The sequence below is a fragment of the Salvelinus sp. IW2-2015 genome, linkage group LG20 (genome assembly GCF_002910315.2).
Source record: "Salvelinus sp. IW2-2015 linkage group LG20, ASM291031v2, whole genome shotgun sequence".
NCBI classification, from domain to species: domain Eukaryota; kingdom Metazoa; phylum Chordata; class Actinopteri; order Salmoniformes; family Salmonidae; genus Salvelinus; species Salvelinus sp. IW2-2015.
In genome coordinates, this window is record NC_036860.1 from 62077797 (window position 1) to 62095374 (window position 17578).

General features: G+C 41.1%; 1 protein-coding gene across 1 annotated transcript in view; it reads right to left on the reverse strand.

Moving 5' to 3' along the window:
• The window catches only part of cntnap3 (contactin associated protein family member 3), a 188607-nt gene that overhangs the window by 37053 nt on the left and 133976 nt on the right, over nucleotides 1–17578 (reverse strand). The window contains 1 exon segment of the mRNA XM_070449559.1: nucleotides 6495–6716. Coding sequence (XP_070305660.1) covers nucleotides 6495–6716 — 222 coding nt within the window.

The window sequence follows — 17578 nt, forward strand, 5'->3', positions numbered from 1 at the left end:
GCTGTCAGAGAGAGAGAAAGGAGAGAGAGAAAGAGAAAGCTGTCAGAGAGAGACGAAGAGAGAGAAGGAGAAGGAAGCTGTCAGAGAGAGAGAGAGGGAAAACAGCCAGTTCTACCTGGCCCTTAAATCGACAGGTACACCGGGGCTAAATATTTGCACCATGGTTACTGAGCAAAACCGTAGAAAACCTTGACAAAGTACAGGCTCATGAGCACCAGCCTTCCATTAGGAGGTCAGGACACAGGAAAACTGGGCTCCCTGTAGAGAAAGGCTGTGCAACCCACTGCGACAACAAGCCCAGCAGAAACCCTAAAAACAATTATAGAGTGTCATTTTCCCAAATTTGAAACCCTTATTCAAGGTTTAAAAGACCTCTCTGATGAGGATAGGCTACCCGTCCGTTGGGGAGGACGCAGATGAGCTTGGGTTGGCACGCACTACATTGCTGCTTGCCATAACTTTGAGACAGTGTCTGACAGACCAATCAAACCTGAGCCACATGTACTCTACGTATGCTATCATTTATTGTTCAATGTATGTTATTTTGACACTGGTTATGTTGTTGACTGTTGTCAATTTATATTTTGATTCTCATTTATTATTGAAATAAGCTTGGCAAATATGCACACTGTTACGTCATGCATAAAGCAAATTGAATTGAGAGAGTAGAGAGACGTAGAGGAAAAGAGAGAGAGAGAGAGAGAGAGGAGAGAGAGTGAGGAGAGAGGTTGAGAGACGAGAGTGAAGAAGAGTAGGAGAGAGAGAGAGAGAGAGAGAGAGGAGTGAGAGAGAGCAGAGAGAGTGAGAGAGAGAGAGAGAGAGAGAAAGCTGTCAGAAGAATAAAAAACACTTAACAGGAAAACATGTCAGTACGAACTTCAGGGGGCAGTCAGTGTATTTAAACCAAATACAGGTCAGTTCTAAACTAGCAGCCCCAGCGAGATCCCAGAATAGTATCAAAATGATTTCTGAAAATATACTACAGTTTAACATTTGTGCATTGAATATTTTGTAAAGTTCATATTTCAGTAATCCTATAACATAAAGTGAGTTGAATGCTTTGTAAGGTATACTTGAAAGCCACAGTATCAACAAACAAGCAACAGGTAAAAATAATGGAAACACTTGAGTAAATGAGGGATACAATGTATATTGAAAGCAGGTGCTTCCACACAGGTGTGGTTTCTGAGTTAATAAGCAATTAACATCCCATAATGCTTAGAGTCATGTATAAAAATGCATTATTTTGGCCAAAATGTCTATGCCCCCATAGGATGACAATGCCCCCATRCGCAGGGCACGAGTAGTCACTGACTGGTTTGATGAGCATGAAAACGATGTAAAACATATGCCATGGCCGTCTCAGTCACCAGTAGGGATGCGAGCAGACCACTCTCTGCTAAAAAAAGTACTTTAAAGTTTGTTAAATACCGTGACTTACCAAGACATTTAGTAGAAAGAAAACACATATTCCGCCAGGAATCAACTCCTAAGAGTCTGTATTTTTAAACGGAGGAGATTGATTAGTTGCCATACATAAGAGAACCCAAACACTCACATCTTTCATAGAGAGCTAGCGAGGGACGGAGAGAGGGGAGGGGCACAGTATAGGCAGGTCGGCTGTCAGGCAGAGAGAGTTCGAACCGTGCACTAGGCCTATCTATCGGAATTAGAAGCTGTATCTTGCAATGGAATGCTGTATTTCACAATTTCTTGGCTTGTAATGTCTCGCAACTTCAGTAAAGCTGGGCCTATCTATCATCAATGAATAGGCTAGGATATTCTACATGCAACAGAACGAAGACCGAATACACACTTGCATCCTTAGTGAAGAGAAAGAGCAGGAGAGCCAGCTGAACTGTGATTTAAAATTTGTAGTGAAAAAAAACAAAAAAACATTGTTTTTCCATTATGGATTTTTCTTCAAGTTAAGGATACCAAATTCGCTACACCCCTAGTCACCAGATCGCAACCAAATTTAACACAACATGCTTATGGGAGATTCTGGAGCAGCGCCTGAGACAGCGTTTTTCCTCCACCATCAACAAAACACCAAATGATTGAATTTCTTGTGGAAGAATGGTGTCGCATCCCTCCAATAGAGTTCCAGACACGTGTAGAATCTATGCCAAGMTGCATTGAAAGTMTTCTAGCTCGTSGTGGCCRAARGCCCTATTAAGACACTTTATGTTGCTGTAGTGAGGTGRGTACTCYCGGCAGAGAAGTCAGGCGCAGGAGAGCGAGAACTGATTTACAACGGTGTCGTTTAATATCCATAAACCACCGTCAACAGAACAATACAATAAATGGTTCAAACAAAACCCGGTAAATACCAGCATACCGTTTCATAAGCACTACAAGAAACAATTACCGACAAGGACATGGGGGGAACAGAGGGTTAAATACACAACATGTAATTGATGGAATTGGAACCAGGTGTGATGGAAGACAAGACAAAACCAATTGAAAATGAAAAGAGGATCAGCGATGGCTAGAAGGTCGGTGACTTCGACCGCCGAACGCCGCCCGAACAAGGCGAGGGACCAACTTCGGCGGAAGTCGTGACAGTTGCTGTTTCCTTCATTTTGTCAGTTAGGCTAACTGTAGATGGTGTGTTCATCTACTGGCATGCCGATGTGTGCGACAGTATCGGTTCACAGTGTGTGGCCACATCATAAGATGTATACTGAAAAAGAGTGCCACTATGTGGTGGTCTCCGATAGAAATGCAGGTTCAGATTATAGGTGCACATCCCGGTAAGAGGACAGAAATCACCAGTAGGACACAYATGTACAGAACACACGTTTATTGCCACGCTCAAGACAGGCGCACACACATAGTAAACAGGAAGTGGACTAGGTGGAAGTGAAAGTGATAGTGGTTTCTGTAATGGAACAGAAAGGGGAATGAATTACACAACAGTAATAGCAGTGATGCTAGTAGCTATGTAGCATAGGCTAGCGGTAATAGCATAGCTATATAGCAGTATAGCAGCAATGAACARGGCATACTATACAGCCAGTAGAAGGTATTACCATAACATCCTATTAGGCTGGTAGCCTAGTGGTTAGAGAGTTGGGCCAGTAAGCTAAAGGTTGCTGGATTGAATCCCTGATCTGACAAGGTCAAAATCTGTCATTCTGCCCCTGAACAAGGCAGTTAACCCACTGTTCCTAGGCCGTGTCATTGTAAATAAGAATTTGTTCTTAACTGACTTGCCTAGTTAAATAAAGGTTAAATAAAAATAAATAAAAATAAAACACAGTATGTACAGGTCAACTAGAGTTAGTGAGGTTAGCAATATTGGCTAGCGTAGCACACAGTATAGCAATATATATATATACACAATAGCAGCTATAAGATGTTAGCAATAGGAAAATAAGATAAACATAGATAAACATCAACTAGCATAGGTAATAAGGTAGCATGCTAGGTTAAGCTAGGCTAGCAGGTTGGATATAGCCATGGGGGCTGACATCTTAAGGCCTATGGCAGGAATGGCTATCAAATAGTTATATAAAAGCTTACAGTACAACCAGACATAAAGTGCCCTATCCCAGTGCAGTMCACTTACATAGGTCAGAGACGCACTAACACTATAGTGTGTTGGGAGAGTCCAGGGCTGCAGGATAATTGGTCCGTGGGTTATYGCCCAGCTGTAGGGCAGAGATTTATGAGAGAGCTCCTCACTCTGCCACTGCTTGCTGAAGACTATCCTGGCACCCCAATGGAGTAGCTTCCCCCTGAAACTAGGACAGCAGAGTCCCTACCCCCCCAGCTCTGACTTTGCTGATAACTACTTTGAGGAAAAGTGTACTTACTAGGCCTGTGATATGTAGTTGTCCCACCTAGCTATGTTAAGACGAAGGCACTAACTGTATGTTGCTCTGGATAAGAGTTTCTGCTAAATGACTAAAATGTCAAATGTAAAAATGTAAGACTGAGCCCAGACTGGGTTGGACTGTGCTTTTATACATGTRCCGGTCCCACCTGCCTATTGGATAGATGCCCTGAGGTCACTGTGTGTGGCATGCAACTAAAGAGCTCCAGAGGGGGACACAGAGTAGCCTGTAAACAATGAGGATCCTTCCCCACCTCTGTTCTCTGCAGGGTCAGGGAGTCAGGCTTAAATCCTTAAGCCGAAACAGTTCGGTATAGTTTGTGCATATATTATGACAAAAAAGTTGATGTTTTTGTTTTTSTTTTGGACTTCCATGAGGGTTTTTGAGACTGTTCAGACACACCCATTTTTTCTGGAGGCAAGACGGACTTCAGAGCCGAAGTCTATGCACCTTTGTCGGAGATTGGTCAACAGTAAGGATTTTTCATTAAAGTCTTTGTTGTCATTCAACGAGAGAAAACTCGTTTTAATGCAAATTTTTTAATAGAAAAATACTGCACAAAACATCTTAGTTAGATGTAAAAAAAAATAACGTCAAAAATGAATGACAGATTTCTTGAGTTAACTTAGAAAAATGTTGACTATTTTGAGGAAGCGTATACTGGCTACGGCACACTAGCCGAACTTAAGCATGCTGACACCTTGTTGGGGGTAGGTAGGCTACTTGTTTTAAGAGTTAGAGAGGGCTGTAAGTTAGTGTTCAGGAGAGYGGCTGAAAGCGTTTTCTACATATTCGTTCTGAATATAAATCATAAAATGTGTATTTATCAAACCGTGACACATAATGCCAATAGAGGCAAACTTCCTATGAACCCCAGGACAATCTGTAGGTTTTACATACAGTATGGTCCCTCACAATCACTGTAAGGGATTACTGGCTAAAGACATCCAACATATCAATATTCATTCCCTCATTCTGACTCTGCCTGCATCCACTGTTTGTTCGTTTTTCCAGCAAAGTGGATGTTTGCAGATATAACAGACCGAAAGAGGCATCCTCAATATTTGCTTGTAGATAAAGTGTTATACAACAGCCTGTTTTTCCTGGTGTTTTTCCTAGTGTTTTCCTTTCTTTAAATCATTGGAATAGTCTGGGGCGAAAACAGACTGAAGACCAGCACAATGGAACTGATAGGCTCTATATGGCAAAGAATTTTCCCAATATAGATGTCTGACGTAGGTACAGAATAGATTTATTAAACCTAGCTTCAAGCAAATGCATATCAATGGACAGATGGCCTGAGAGCAAMGTTGTTGGAGAATGCATGAGCGTTCTCAAACTATTACTATGACGGCAGCTGCTTCTTATAGGTGGTGCGTCCACTGCATCTTACTGTTGGAAGCAGGGCCTTCTCCTTCTCTTATTAACTTACCTCTTGAACTATGCTGTACTGATCAAAAAKAWMTAAAAAGGAYAGAAATGTCACAATATTTCAAACACCCATTCCATCTGGAATTACCGCTACCTATATTTGGAAGCTATGGATTCATAGTCTCTGTTCACCACCGGCAGAGGAAACAGAGGAAACAGAGGAAAACAGAGGAAACAGAGGAAACAGAGGAAACAGGGGAAACAGAGAAACAGAGAAAACAGAGGAAACAGAGGAAACAGAGGAAACATAGGAAACAGAGGAAACAGAGAAAACAGAGGAAACAAAGGAAACAGAGGAAACAGGAAACAGATGAAACAGAGGAAACTGAGGAAACTGAGGAAACAGAGAAAACTGAGGAAACCGAGGAAACCGAGGAAACCGAGGAAACAGAGGAAACAGATGAAACAGAGGAAACAGAGGAAACAGAGGAAACAGAGAATACAGAGAATACAGAGAAAACAGAGAAAACAGAGGAAACAGAGGAAACAGAGGAAACAGTGGACACAGAGAAAACGGAGGAAAACAGAGGAAACAGAGGAAACAGAGGAAACAGAGGAAACAGAGAATACAGAGAATACAGAGAAAACAGAGGAAACAGAGGAAACAGAGGAAACAGAGGAAACAGAAAACGGCCACAAATGGCTTAATTTCTCTGAATTGCTCTCTGGCACACTCCTGAAGGAGGGAGTGGAGACAAACAGGAAGAATCTCAGGGTGCCCCAACTCAAAGGCTGTTTCCCAACTGGGATCCTATTCCCTATGTAGAGCAATACTTTTGACCAGGGGCCATAGGGCTCTGGTCAAAAGTAGTGCACTATGTAGGGAATAGGGTAGCTTTTGGAAAGCAGACAAAAACGGCATTATTACAAATGACAGACGTCCCTCCCTGTGGATAGGGCTGGTGAATGTAGGAAGCCTAGCACCTCTCACTGAGCCATTTATATCATGCATGCTTATTCCTCTTAATGGCAGACCTGAGTTCAAATGCTATTGAAATTCCCTTCAATACTTTTTCTGTGTGTGCTTGAGCTTGCCTTTATGAAATGATATAGTAGTCCCACAACTGCAAACCCCACCCAACTGGCACTCCSAGGGCAGGCTAGATCAAACGCTTAAAGTATTTGAAGGATTTCAAATAGTATTTGAACCCGGGTCTGGTTTATTTCTGTCTCGAATGAGGGAGGGATAGGTAGTGGTCTGAAGCAGCAGTGTTTTCCTACCTACAAATAACTGGCTGTTGAGCTGCAGATGGATGTGACCGTCGGCGGGGGCCTTCTGTGTGGCGTTGGGGAAAGCATCCACACGCAGCGAAGCCTCTTTTACATTCCGCTCCGCTCGAACACGGTGCCACCTGTCGTCGTTTAGTGCCACATCGCCTGTCTCCACCCGCACTTCAAAGGGMCCGTTGCCCACGTCAAACGAGAAGACCACCTCTGTCGGCGCTGTGGGGGAAGGGAAGGAGGAAAGGAGAAGGAGGGAGGAATGGGGAGGGAGGGAAGGAGGGAGGGAAGGAAGGAAGGAGAAAGAGATGGTTAGACACACCAGATAAGTAGCATTTGGATAGGCAGTTAAATATCCCAAAATGCAGTGACAAATAAAAAAATGTAACCTCCAGACATCTAGATAATTTTCCTCCCCTTGTCTTCTGACATTTTCTTTCCAATCTTGTCTATAAAAATACTCATCTGACCCATGTAACTTTCACTGCTCGGACAAAATCACATTTTCACTTTTTCAGTTGTATGTCTGACACAACTGTGAAGCTTTTTTGATGGTTGCTGTGACCTTGAGTATCAACAGGAATAGAGAAAGATGAGGGGTTGTCATGCCYATACCAGTACAAAGTGGCCTGACAACATTGTGTTCCAGTTATTTTCCCCCAGATCTATCTCACACACTACATCAAAAACGTCCACTGCTGGCCTGGCACTAAACTCCACTATACAGTAGCTAGCTATAGGTAACTGCCAAAATAAAGGATAGACCAAAGTCTTAATAGGGAGTTGGGCCACAATGAGCCAGAATAGCTTCAATGCCCCTTGACATAGATTCTACAAGTGTCTSTAACTCTATCGGAGGGATGCGACACCATTCTTCCACAAGAAATTCCATCATTTGGTGTTTTGTTGATGTTGGTGGAAAACGCCGTCTCAGGTGAGGCTCCAGAATCTCCCATAAGTGTTCAGTTGAGTTTAAATCTAATGACAGACGGCCATGGCACATGGTTTACATTGCTTTCATGCTCATCAAACCATTCAATGACCACATGTCATTGTCATCCTATGGGGGCATAGCCATGGTAGCCAAAATAATGGCCTGCCCAGCATTTTTATACATGAACCTAAGCATGATGGGATGTTAAAGACGCACCATGCAGAAATTGCTCTGCCATTTCCTGGTTGCTAAAATTCTAATAGTTTGCCTAATTTCAGTTATTGTGACAAAACAAGCAAGTGTAGTGTAGAGAATCATTGTACCATCTAAACCGCTGTGAAATATATTTTCCATGACAAAATATTATATTTTCAGCTGTTTGAAGCTAGTGTACAAAACCGAAAGTAAAAGACACAAAAAACAAATTAAAAAATGGGAAGCATAGAAATAACACATAGAACAGATCTTCCTCTTCRAAGACTTCCTTTCAATGAGAATGACAGATCTATAACTCACATTTCTATGTGAATTTGGTCAGGTTCCACATAGTTACATATTGCAGCTTTAACTTCTTCGAGGTAGGYGGCAGTATTTTCACGTCCGGATGAAAAGCGTGCCCAGAGTAAACTGCCTGCTACGCAGGCCCAGATCCTAGGATGTGCATATTATTAGTAGATTTGGACTCTGTTTTAGAAACTCTGAAGTTTCTAAAACTGTTTGAATAATGTCTGTGAGTATAACAGAACTCATTTGGCAGGCAGAAACCAGAGAAAAAATCCAACCAGGAAGTGGGAAATCTGAGGTTTGTAGGTTTTCAACTCTTTGCTTATCCAAGATACAGTGGAAATGGGGTCATGTTGCACTTCCTATGGCTTCCACTCYATGTCAACAGTCTATAGAACCTTGTTTGATGCTTCTACTGTGAAGTGGGGGCAAATGAGAGGAGATTGAGTAAGGTCTCTCCCAGAGTGCCACGAGCTGACCAGGCACTGACCATGCGCATTCATGTGAGAGTTCCATCGCATTTCTGAAGACAAAGGAATTCTCCGGTTGGAACATTATTGAAGATTTATGTTAAAAACATCCTAAAGATTGATTCTATACATCGTTTGACATGTTTCTACGGACTGTAACGGAACTTTTTMGACTTTTCGTCCGTACTTTCCGCTGGACTTGCACGCGCGTCGTGAGTTTAGATTGTGTCCTGAACGCGCAAACAACAACGAGGAATTTGGAKATAAATGATGGACATTATCGAACAAAACAAACATTTATTGTGGAACTGGGATTCCTGGGAGTGCATTCTGATGAAGATCATCAAAGGTAAGTGAATATTTATAATGSTATTTCTGACTTATGTTGACTCCAACATGGCGGATATCTCTTTGGGTTGATTTGTCGTCTGAGCGYTGTACTCAGAATATTGCATGGTTTGCTTTTTCCGTAAAGTTTTTTTGAAATCTGACACAGAGGTTGCATTGAGGAGAAGTGGATCTAAAATMKTARGTGTATCACTTGTATTTTCATCAACATTTATGYTGACTATTTCTGTAAATTGATGCGGCTCTGCAAAATCACCGGATGTTTTGGAACTACTGAACATAACGCGCCAATGTAAACTGAGATTTTTGGATATAAATATGAACTTTACCGAACAAAACATACATGTATTGTGTAACATGAAGTCCTATGAGTGTCATCTGATGAAGATCAACAAAGTTTAGTGATTKATTTTATCTATATCTCTGCTTTTTGTGACTCCTCTCTTTGGCTGGAAAAATGGCTGTGTTTTTCTGTGAATAMGCACTCACCTAACATAATCGTTTGGTTTGCTTTRGTCGTAAAGCCTATTTGAAATCGGACACTGTGGCTGGATTTACAACACGTGTATCTTTAAAATAGTCTGAAATWCATGTATGTTTGAGGAATTGTAATTATGGGATTTCTGTTGTTTTGAATTTGGCMCCCTGCKGTTTCACTGGCTGTTGAAGAGGTGAGACGCTACCGTCCCACATACCCTAGAGAGGTTAATTGATTTTAACTCAGGGATCASACCTATGTGGAAGCACCTGKTTTCAATATAGATTTTTCCCTCATTTACTCAAGTGTTTCCATCATTTTGGCAGTTACCTGTATGTATTTTATTCCCGGAAAACATTTGTCATGCATTTTTCTTTCATTTAGTGTATATGTTTATACAAAGGTCTTCCTAACTGCCCKTCTTATCTGAATGGATCATTTTAATTAATTAAAGTTGTAAAGTTATGGGGCGGCTTGCTTTAGCTCTTTAAAAATATTTTTGAGGTAGTGGAAGAAGTTTAAAAAGTTGTACTTTACTATTTAAAGCAAAGCAATAACATATAGTCAAAGTTATATTTAGTAAAATAATTGGTCTYATTATTTTGATAGACTACTATAATACTGTTTGTCTACATGTAGTCYGGTGTGCTAGTTTGGGCACTTTGGCCCTGCAAGCTTTCAGAAATGAAAACTTATTGAAACACCATTTTACCAGTATTATAATTGGTTTTGATAATGGCTGCGATCGTACTATTCAGGAATGTAAATATTTTTGTCATTTTTCTCAGACAGCCATAGACAAATGTAATTTCCATCTCATCATTAAACATACATTTTAGTTGAAAATTTTAGTTGAAAATTAAACCATACAATTAATTTATAACACATTTCTAATACATGTGTACATTAACTTGTATTGAAMATTATTTTAAGTGATTTTTAAGGTTTTTCTCATCTTAATAATTCAACAAAATGCCTGAATGTATAAACTTGCCTTTGTGACAGCTGAAAACATGTATTTATCATAAAAAACTAGATTTTTCCTAAGGGAGCAGTCCGTGTACATGCACTCCTTCTTCAGGTTCTCACAGCACAAAGACGCAATAAGGTTCTCAATGTTGCTGCAGCTGATCACTTTGTGATACCGTAGTTTGTCCGCCATGGACTGGAGGTTGGTGCGGGTTTTGCAGAGGCATGTGTCCCTATCCTGGCCAGTTGGCTTGACAACCCAAAAAGGACATATTTTGTAGAATTCATAGTAGGACATTTTAATCTCTGAAAATTCCCTCTTAAAATTCTGATAAAGGTTCTGAATTGTGCCATTCAAGAGGCACTTCTGCTTTTTCTTCTTGTTCCTCATTAGTGTGTCCTTTTTCCCTGTTGGTGCTCTACTGTTGGCATCACGTTCATAGAATCTAGTGATTTTCTCTTCTGTGGCTGTGCTAATTATGTTACACTGCTTTTCCCTGGGGTATTMAAGACTTGTTAGCCTGTTTTCATTTGCCCTTTAACCAGACCATACTTTCTCAGGATGTTGCCTCTGAGAATTTTTGTTGCCACTTATTTGTCCTTGGCACTGCGCATTTTTTTAAATAATTTTGCTTTAACTGTGGTGGAAATGACAGAATCTGGCAGAAATTACAAAAATCTATTTTTACTTTTTTTTTAAACTTTAGGCTTATTTAATAATGTTTTACATTAATTTAATCTAGAAAATGCTCCAAGGTGTGCACAAGTTGATACCTTTGTATTTTTCTTTGTTTTTAGAAGATGCTACATAAAACACCACAGAGGTGACAGACATAGAAWCAAAATAAAYAAATATCCTATATGATACCAGGAACATGTGCAAAAAGACAAGGAGAGATACTGGAAGAAAAAATAAATCTATCTCTGAGCATACAAAGCGAGAACAAAGAAGCAAGAGAAGGCAATGGAAATGCAACCAACGGAATATGACAGACTTTAAAGASAACKGTTGCAATGGAGACCTYCCTATCAAGCAACACACCATCTTAGTCACCAGATGACTTGCAGCCAGAACATGAGGCCAACATTCCTGCCCTTAACTTACCTGCCCCTGATGCATGCCTTGATATCCCTTCCTCATCTGCAACAGGAATGAGAAGTCGAATACTTGCTGGAAGGATAAAGACTGGAAGAGGTCGCTCAAAATCATACCGAGATCTTTGCATGACAAATGTCAAACTTGGCAAAGCTTTACGGAAAGCTGAGAAATACAAAAAAAAGGTATGACCAATTGATGAAGAAAATGGAGAGACAAMATTCCCCAAAGACAAAACAGCAAATGAAGGGAATTCTGAAGGACTTGAAAAGGATTTTGTTTCAAAATGCCATCATTGCAGAGTTAAGTTTGTAATGGAAATGACACTTCTACAGTTTTTGGAGAAAAATGACAGACTGCTTAGCATGCTTTGGCTATTATTACAGCTAGCATATAGTTTACACTAAATACATAAAATATACAATTTCTTTCAAAATACAACAAATTAAAGACATTCTAGCCTGTTTGGAAATTACTTATTTACATAGATTTTTCTTAAACTTCTGGACATCACATCTGGAACAACTGCATGTGCTTCACTTTAATACGTTTCCATGCTAACTAACTTAACATTCTCTTGACAAAACTTTAMTAAAGAGGAATTTGCCCTCAGTGGTGGAAATTACGCCACTACCAAAGGACAGGTATATTTTGTGTAAATCACAATGTAAAGGGGATACTCACAATAAATATTGATAAAGATTTTATTTAATCGACTCAATCTCTCGTAGATAACATTATATAATGTGAAATTATTAATGTTTTCTCATATAAAAACATAGTAGAAGCTCAAAAGTCTGGGTCAGGGACAAGGGCAAAACAGTGAAATTGAGGTATAAAATACATCTGAAAAGTAACTTAAATACTTGATAGAGAGGTGTTAAAAAAAATGGGGTGATTGTAGTGTGAACTTAACATAAAGAATAAAACTTTTTTTTTTTAATTAAATTTAAAAAAATTGACCCTGAGGACATAGAAATGCCCGTAGTTGCAGAATCACCCAGTTAMCTTTTACCTTTACTAATGGTCTTTAGGCTGCCTTGCACATTAGTAAACCCCCATTCAGCTGGCGGCGCTGTTGTTCGTTTCTGACTAGGAACCATCATCTTCAACCAATGACTGTATATATGTGTCACGCCCTGACCTTAGAGATCCTTATTATTCTCTATGTTTGGTTAGGTCAGGGTGTGACTCGGGTGGGAAATTCTATGTCTTCTGTTTCTTTGTTTTTGGCCGAGTGTGGTTCCCAATCAGAGGCAGCTGTCTATCGTTGTCTCTGATTGGGGATCATACTTAGGCAGCCCTTTTTCCCACCATTAGGTTGTGGGATCTTGTTTTCTGTTTAGTGTCTTAGCCTGACAGAACTGTGCGCTTTCGTTTTCGCTTTTGTTATTTTGTTTGAGTGTTTTTTGAATAAAAGGAATCATGAACACTTTCCACGCTGCGCTTTGGTCTACTCTTCCTACTACCAACGAGAGCCGTTACAATATGAATGGACAAAGCCATCGATCACGTGACACCGTTCCTTCCTATGTAAAGACTAATTTGCGCATTTTAGCCATATTATGTCGGTTAAGATGGCATCTCATGGAGACATAACATGTGCAGTTTAAGCTACTCCACGAAGTGACTTTGCAGGCTAGGTCAGTGCAGCCCCCTTATTAGCCTCGTTTGTACCTGGTGCTAACATGCGTCCTTTGTCCAGAGAGGTATCTTATGAATCAGGTTTGAGGAGTTAGCGAGGTAACTTTGGTCAACTCTGAGTTCAAGTCGGGATTATCAGTCATGCGAATGTGGKTCACCGTTTAAAGTCAGGTACATTTCTATGGCAACAAATCCTTCACAACTAACCTGCTCCTGAGCAGGTTAACTCAGGGATAACTCAATTTATCCTGAATGAAGCGGCTGAGGCATGAGTTGAGGACCAATGAAATCAGACACAAATGACACTCTCTCAAATAGTGTCATCATCCCCTTCATTTGAGGAAGACGACTAATGAAATYTTAAATTAATTAAATGTTTTCCTGCGTAAAAAAATTGCATGTTAAAATACCTAACACATTACACACTTAGCAATGACAGTATTTGCTTTCCAAACTGAATATTTTTCGCACAATTGTATTTAGAAATTTGCGAAAGGCATACTGACAGCCACAACCAACCATAGACACATAATCCATAGATGGCAGTTCCCATTCAAGTCAATACTGGCAGCAATTGCTAGTGTACTCATGAGTTTAACAGTTGAATTGCTAGGGTTAGAGATTCCAAAACGCTTCTATGGATTATATGGCAACAACACATCAAACCAAATGTTATTTGTCATATGCGCCGGATACAACAGGTGTACATTAGAACTTAAAGTGAAATGCTTACTTACAAGCCCTTAACCAACAATGCAGTTAAGAAAATATAAAAAAAGTAAGAGATAAGAACAACAAATAATTAAAGAGCAGCAGTAAATAACAATAGCGGGGCCATATACAGGGGGTACCGGTACAGAGTCAATGTGCGGACGCACCAGTGTCGAGGTAATTGAGGTAATATGTACATGTTGGTGGAGTTATTAAAGTGACTATGCATAGATAATAACAGAGAGTAGCAATGCAACTGTTCTGGATAGCCATTTGATTAGATGTTCAGGAGTCTAATGGCTTGGGGGTAGAAGCTGTTTAGAAGCCTCTTGGACCTAGACTTGGAGCTCCGGTACCACTTGCCATGCAATAGCAGAGAGAACAGTCTATGACTAGGGTGGCTGGAGTCTTTAACAATTTCTAGGGCCTTCCTCTGACACCGCCTGGTATAGAGGTCCTGGATGGCAGGAAGCTTGGCTACAGTGATGTACTGGGTCATTCGCACTACCCTCTGTAGTGCCTTGCTGTCGGAGGCCGATCAGGTGCCATACCAGGCAGTGATGCAACCAGTCAGGATGCTCCCGATGGTGCAGCTGTAGAAACCTTTGAGGATCTGAGTACCCATGCCAAATCTTTTCAGTCTCCTGAGGGGAAATAGGTTTTGTCGTGCCCTCTTCATGACTGGCTTGGTGTGCTTGGACCATGTTAGTTTGTTGGTGATGCGGACACCAAGGAACTTGAAGCTCTCAACCTGCTCCACTACAGCAACGTCGATGAGAAGGGGGACGTGCTCGGTCCTCTTTTTCCTGTAGTCCACAATCATCTCCCTTGTCTTGATCACATTGAGGGAGAGGTTGTTGTCCTTGCAGCACATGGTCAGGTCTCTGACCTCCTCCTTATAGGCTGTCTCATCATTGTCGGTGATCAGGCCTACCACTTGTGTCATCGGCAAACTTAATGATGGTGTTGGAGTCGTGCCTGGCTGTGTAGTCATGAGTGAACAGGGAGTACAGGGCGGGACTGAGCACGCACCCCTGAGGGGCCCCTGTGTAGAGGATCAGCGTGGCAGATGTGTTGTTACCTACCCTTACCACCGGGGGACGGCCCGTCAGGAAGTCCAGGATACAGTTGCAGAGGGAGGTGTTTAGTCCCAGGGTCCTTAGCTTAGGGATGAGCGTTGAGGGCACTATGGTGTTTAATTTCATGGCTACAGACATGAGTGCTACGGGTCTGTAGTCCTTTCAGCAGGTTACCTTAGTGTTCTTGGCCACAGGGACTATGGTGTTCTACTTGAAACATGTTGGTATTACAGAATCAGTCAGGGAGAGGTTGAAAATGTCAGTGAAGACACTTGCCAGTTGGTCAGTGTATGCTCAGAGTACACGTCCTGGMAATCTGTCTAGCCCTGCGGCCTTGTGAATGTTGACCTGTTTAAAGGTCTTACTCACATCGGCTGCAGAGAGCATGATCACACAGTCGTCCGGAAAAGCTGATGCTCTCATGCATGTTTCAGTGTTACTTGCCTCGAAGCGAGCATAGAAGTTATTTAGCTTGTCTGGTAGGCTCGTGTCACTGGGKAGCTCTCAGCTGTGCTTCCCTTTGTAGTCTGTAATGGTTTGCAAGGCTGCTACATCCAACGAGCGTCGGAGTCCTGTATTGATGCTTTGCCTGTTTAAAGGTTCGTCAGAGGGCATAGCGGGATTTCTTATAACCTCCCGGGTTAGAGTCCTGTTCCTTGAAAGCAGCAGCTCTACCCTTTAGCTCGCTGCGAATGTTGCCTTTAATCCATGGCTTCTGGTTGGGGTATGTACGTACAGTCACTGTGGGGACGACTTCACCGATGCACTTATTGAGGAAGCCAGTGACTGATGTGGTGTACTCCTCAATGCCATTTGAAGAATCCCGGAACATATTCCAGTCTGTGCTAGCAAAACAGTCCTGTAGTTTAGCATTTGCTTCATTTGACCACTTTTTTATAGACCACGTCACTGGTGCTTCTTGCTTTAATTTTATCTTGTAAGCAGGAATCAGGAGGATAGAATTAATGGTCAGATTTGCCAAATGGAGGGCGAGGGAGAGCTTTGTACACGTCTCTTTGTGTGCAGTAAAGGTGGTCTAGAGTTTTTTCCCTCTGGTTGCACATTTAACATCCCTGCATTAAAGTCCCCGGCCACTAGGAGCGGCGCCTCTGGATGAGTGTTTTCCTGTTTGCTTATGGCGGTATACAGCTCATTGAGTGTGGTTTTAGTGCCAACATCAGTCTGACAGCTACGAAAATACAGATGAWAACTCTCTAGGTTAATAGTGTGGTCTACAGTTTATCATGAGATACTCTACCTCAGGCGAGCAAAACCTCGAGACTTCCTTAGATATCGTGCACCAGCTGTTGTTTACAAATATACATAGGCCCCRGCCTCGTGTCTAACCAGTCTAACAAATTATTTGTCCAATTCGAGGTGAATAATCGCTGTTCTGATATCCAGAAGCTCTTTGAAGTCATAAGAGACCGTAGCAGCAACATGATGTACAAAATAAGTTACAAACAATGCAAAAAAACAAACAAAATGGCACGGTTGGTTAAGAGCCAAAAAAACAGCAGCCATCTTTCACAACAAGCTGTTCAGAAGGAGTGATAGGAGTGGGAAAAAGGTGCTCATGCAGTAATWCAATAAAGACGTCACTTCTCAAAGCCTACTTCACACCACAGCCTGCTGAATTTGGAAGATAACTTTATTTTTATTTCGGCACAAATGAAAATGTGGCGCTGACTTGCCCATGTATTGATGTTTCAGCATTCTCTCAATTAAGAGTTCAGCGGACGAGTAATATCCACCATCTTAGTACGTATGAAGCCTGACCTGGAATATGAATCTAACTGAAGCTGGCTAGCTTTATAATATCCTGAGTAGATTTAGCTTGCTTCATAGTATACCAATCTGATCTTGTCCACATTCTGACTGTGCCCACATTTTCCGAAATATGTCTACACATGGTATTAAAATGTGTCTCATATCCGTCCACTGTGTCCGCATTGTGACCAGATTACCTGGTCCGTCCCTGTATGCAAAATATTTAGCTATTCTTATAAAATAAAATAAATAAATAAATATTAAGACACATAATGATTCCATCAGTCAATGGTGCCACCTGTCAGTGATTTTAGAAAGTGGAATAATTTTAATTGATTTAAATTATTTGATTGTCCAGATCTGTTTACACTTGTAAGATATCCAGACATAATGTGTCCCTGACTACCTCCAGAGGTGGTCAAGAAGATCTGATCACAATCAGATCACAATGCAACTCAAGTTACTCTAGTTATTTGGGGCGGCAGGTAGCCTAGTGGTTAGAGCTTTGGACTAGTAACCAAAAGGTTGCAAGATCAAATCCCCYAGCTGACAGTACAAAAAACTGGTGTTCTACCCCTGAACWAGGCAGTTAACCCACTGTTCCTAGGCTGTCATTGAAAATAAGGATTTGTTCTTAACTGACTTTCCTAGTAAAATAAAATAGTTGAAGGCCAACTGTGGTACTGCAATTAGCAACAAAATTATCCTTTTAACTTCTTCTGTGTGCCATTTTTAAATAATCGGTCCAAGGACATATATCTGGTGTATTAGAAGCAATTATTGGTACCATGAGTGTCTTTGAATGTTTTATTTATTTACACAAAGATTGACCACGAAGATCTACATTTTTACATTCACTATAATGGGGGATCATGTTTTCTGCTAACAATGCCTGCAGTACCACGGTCGTTTCARTTCCTTGGCTTCAATGGTAGTCGTTCTCCCCTGTCTTCAACCTAGCTAGGAACATGGTAGTAGGATTGGAGACAACTTTGTTTTCATTTCAAACATTCTTTGTGTGGAGTAAAGAAAGACAGACTGACTGAACTGAACAGGCTACACAACTCTCATTCATATTCAA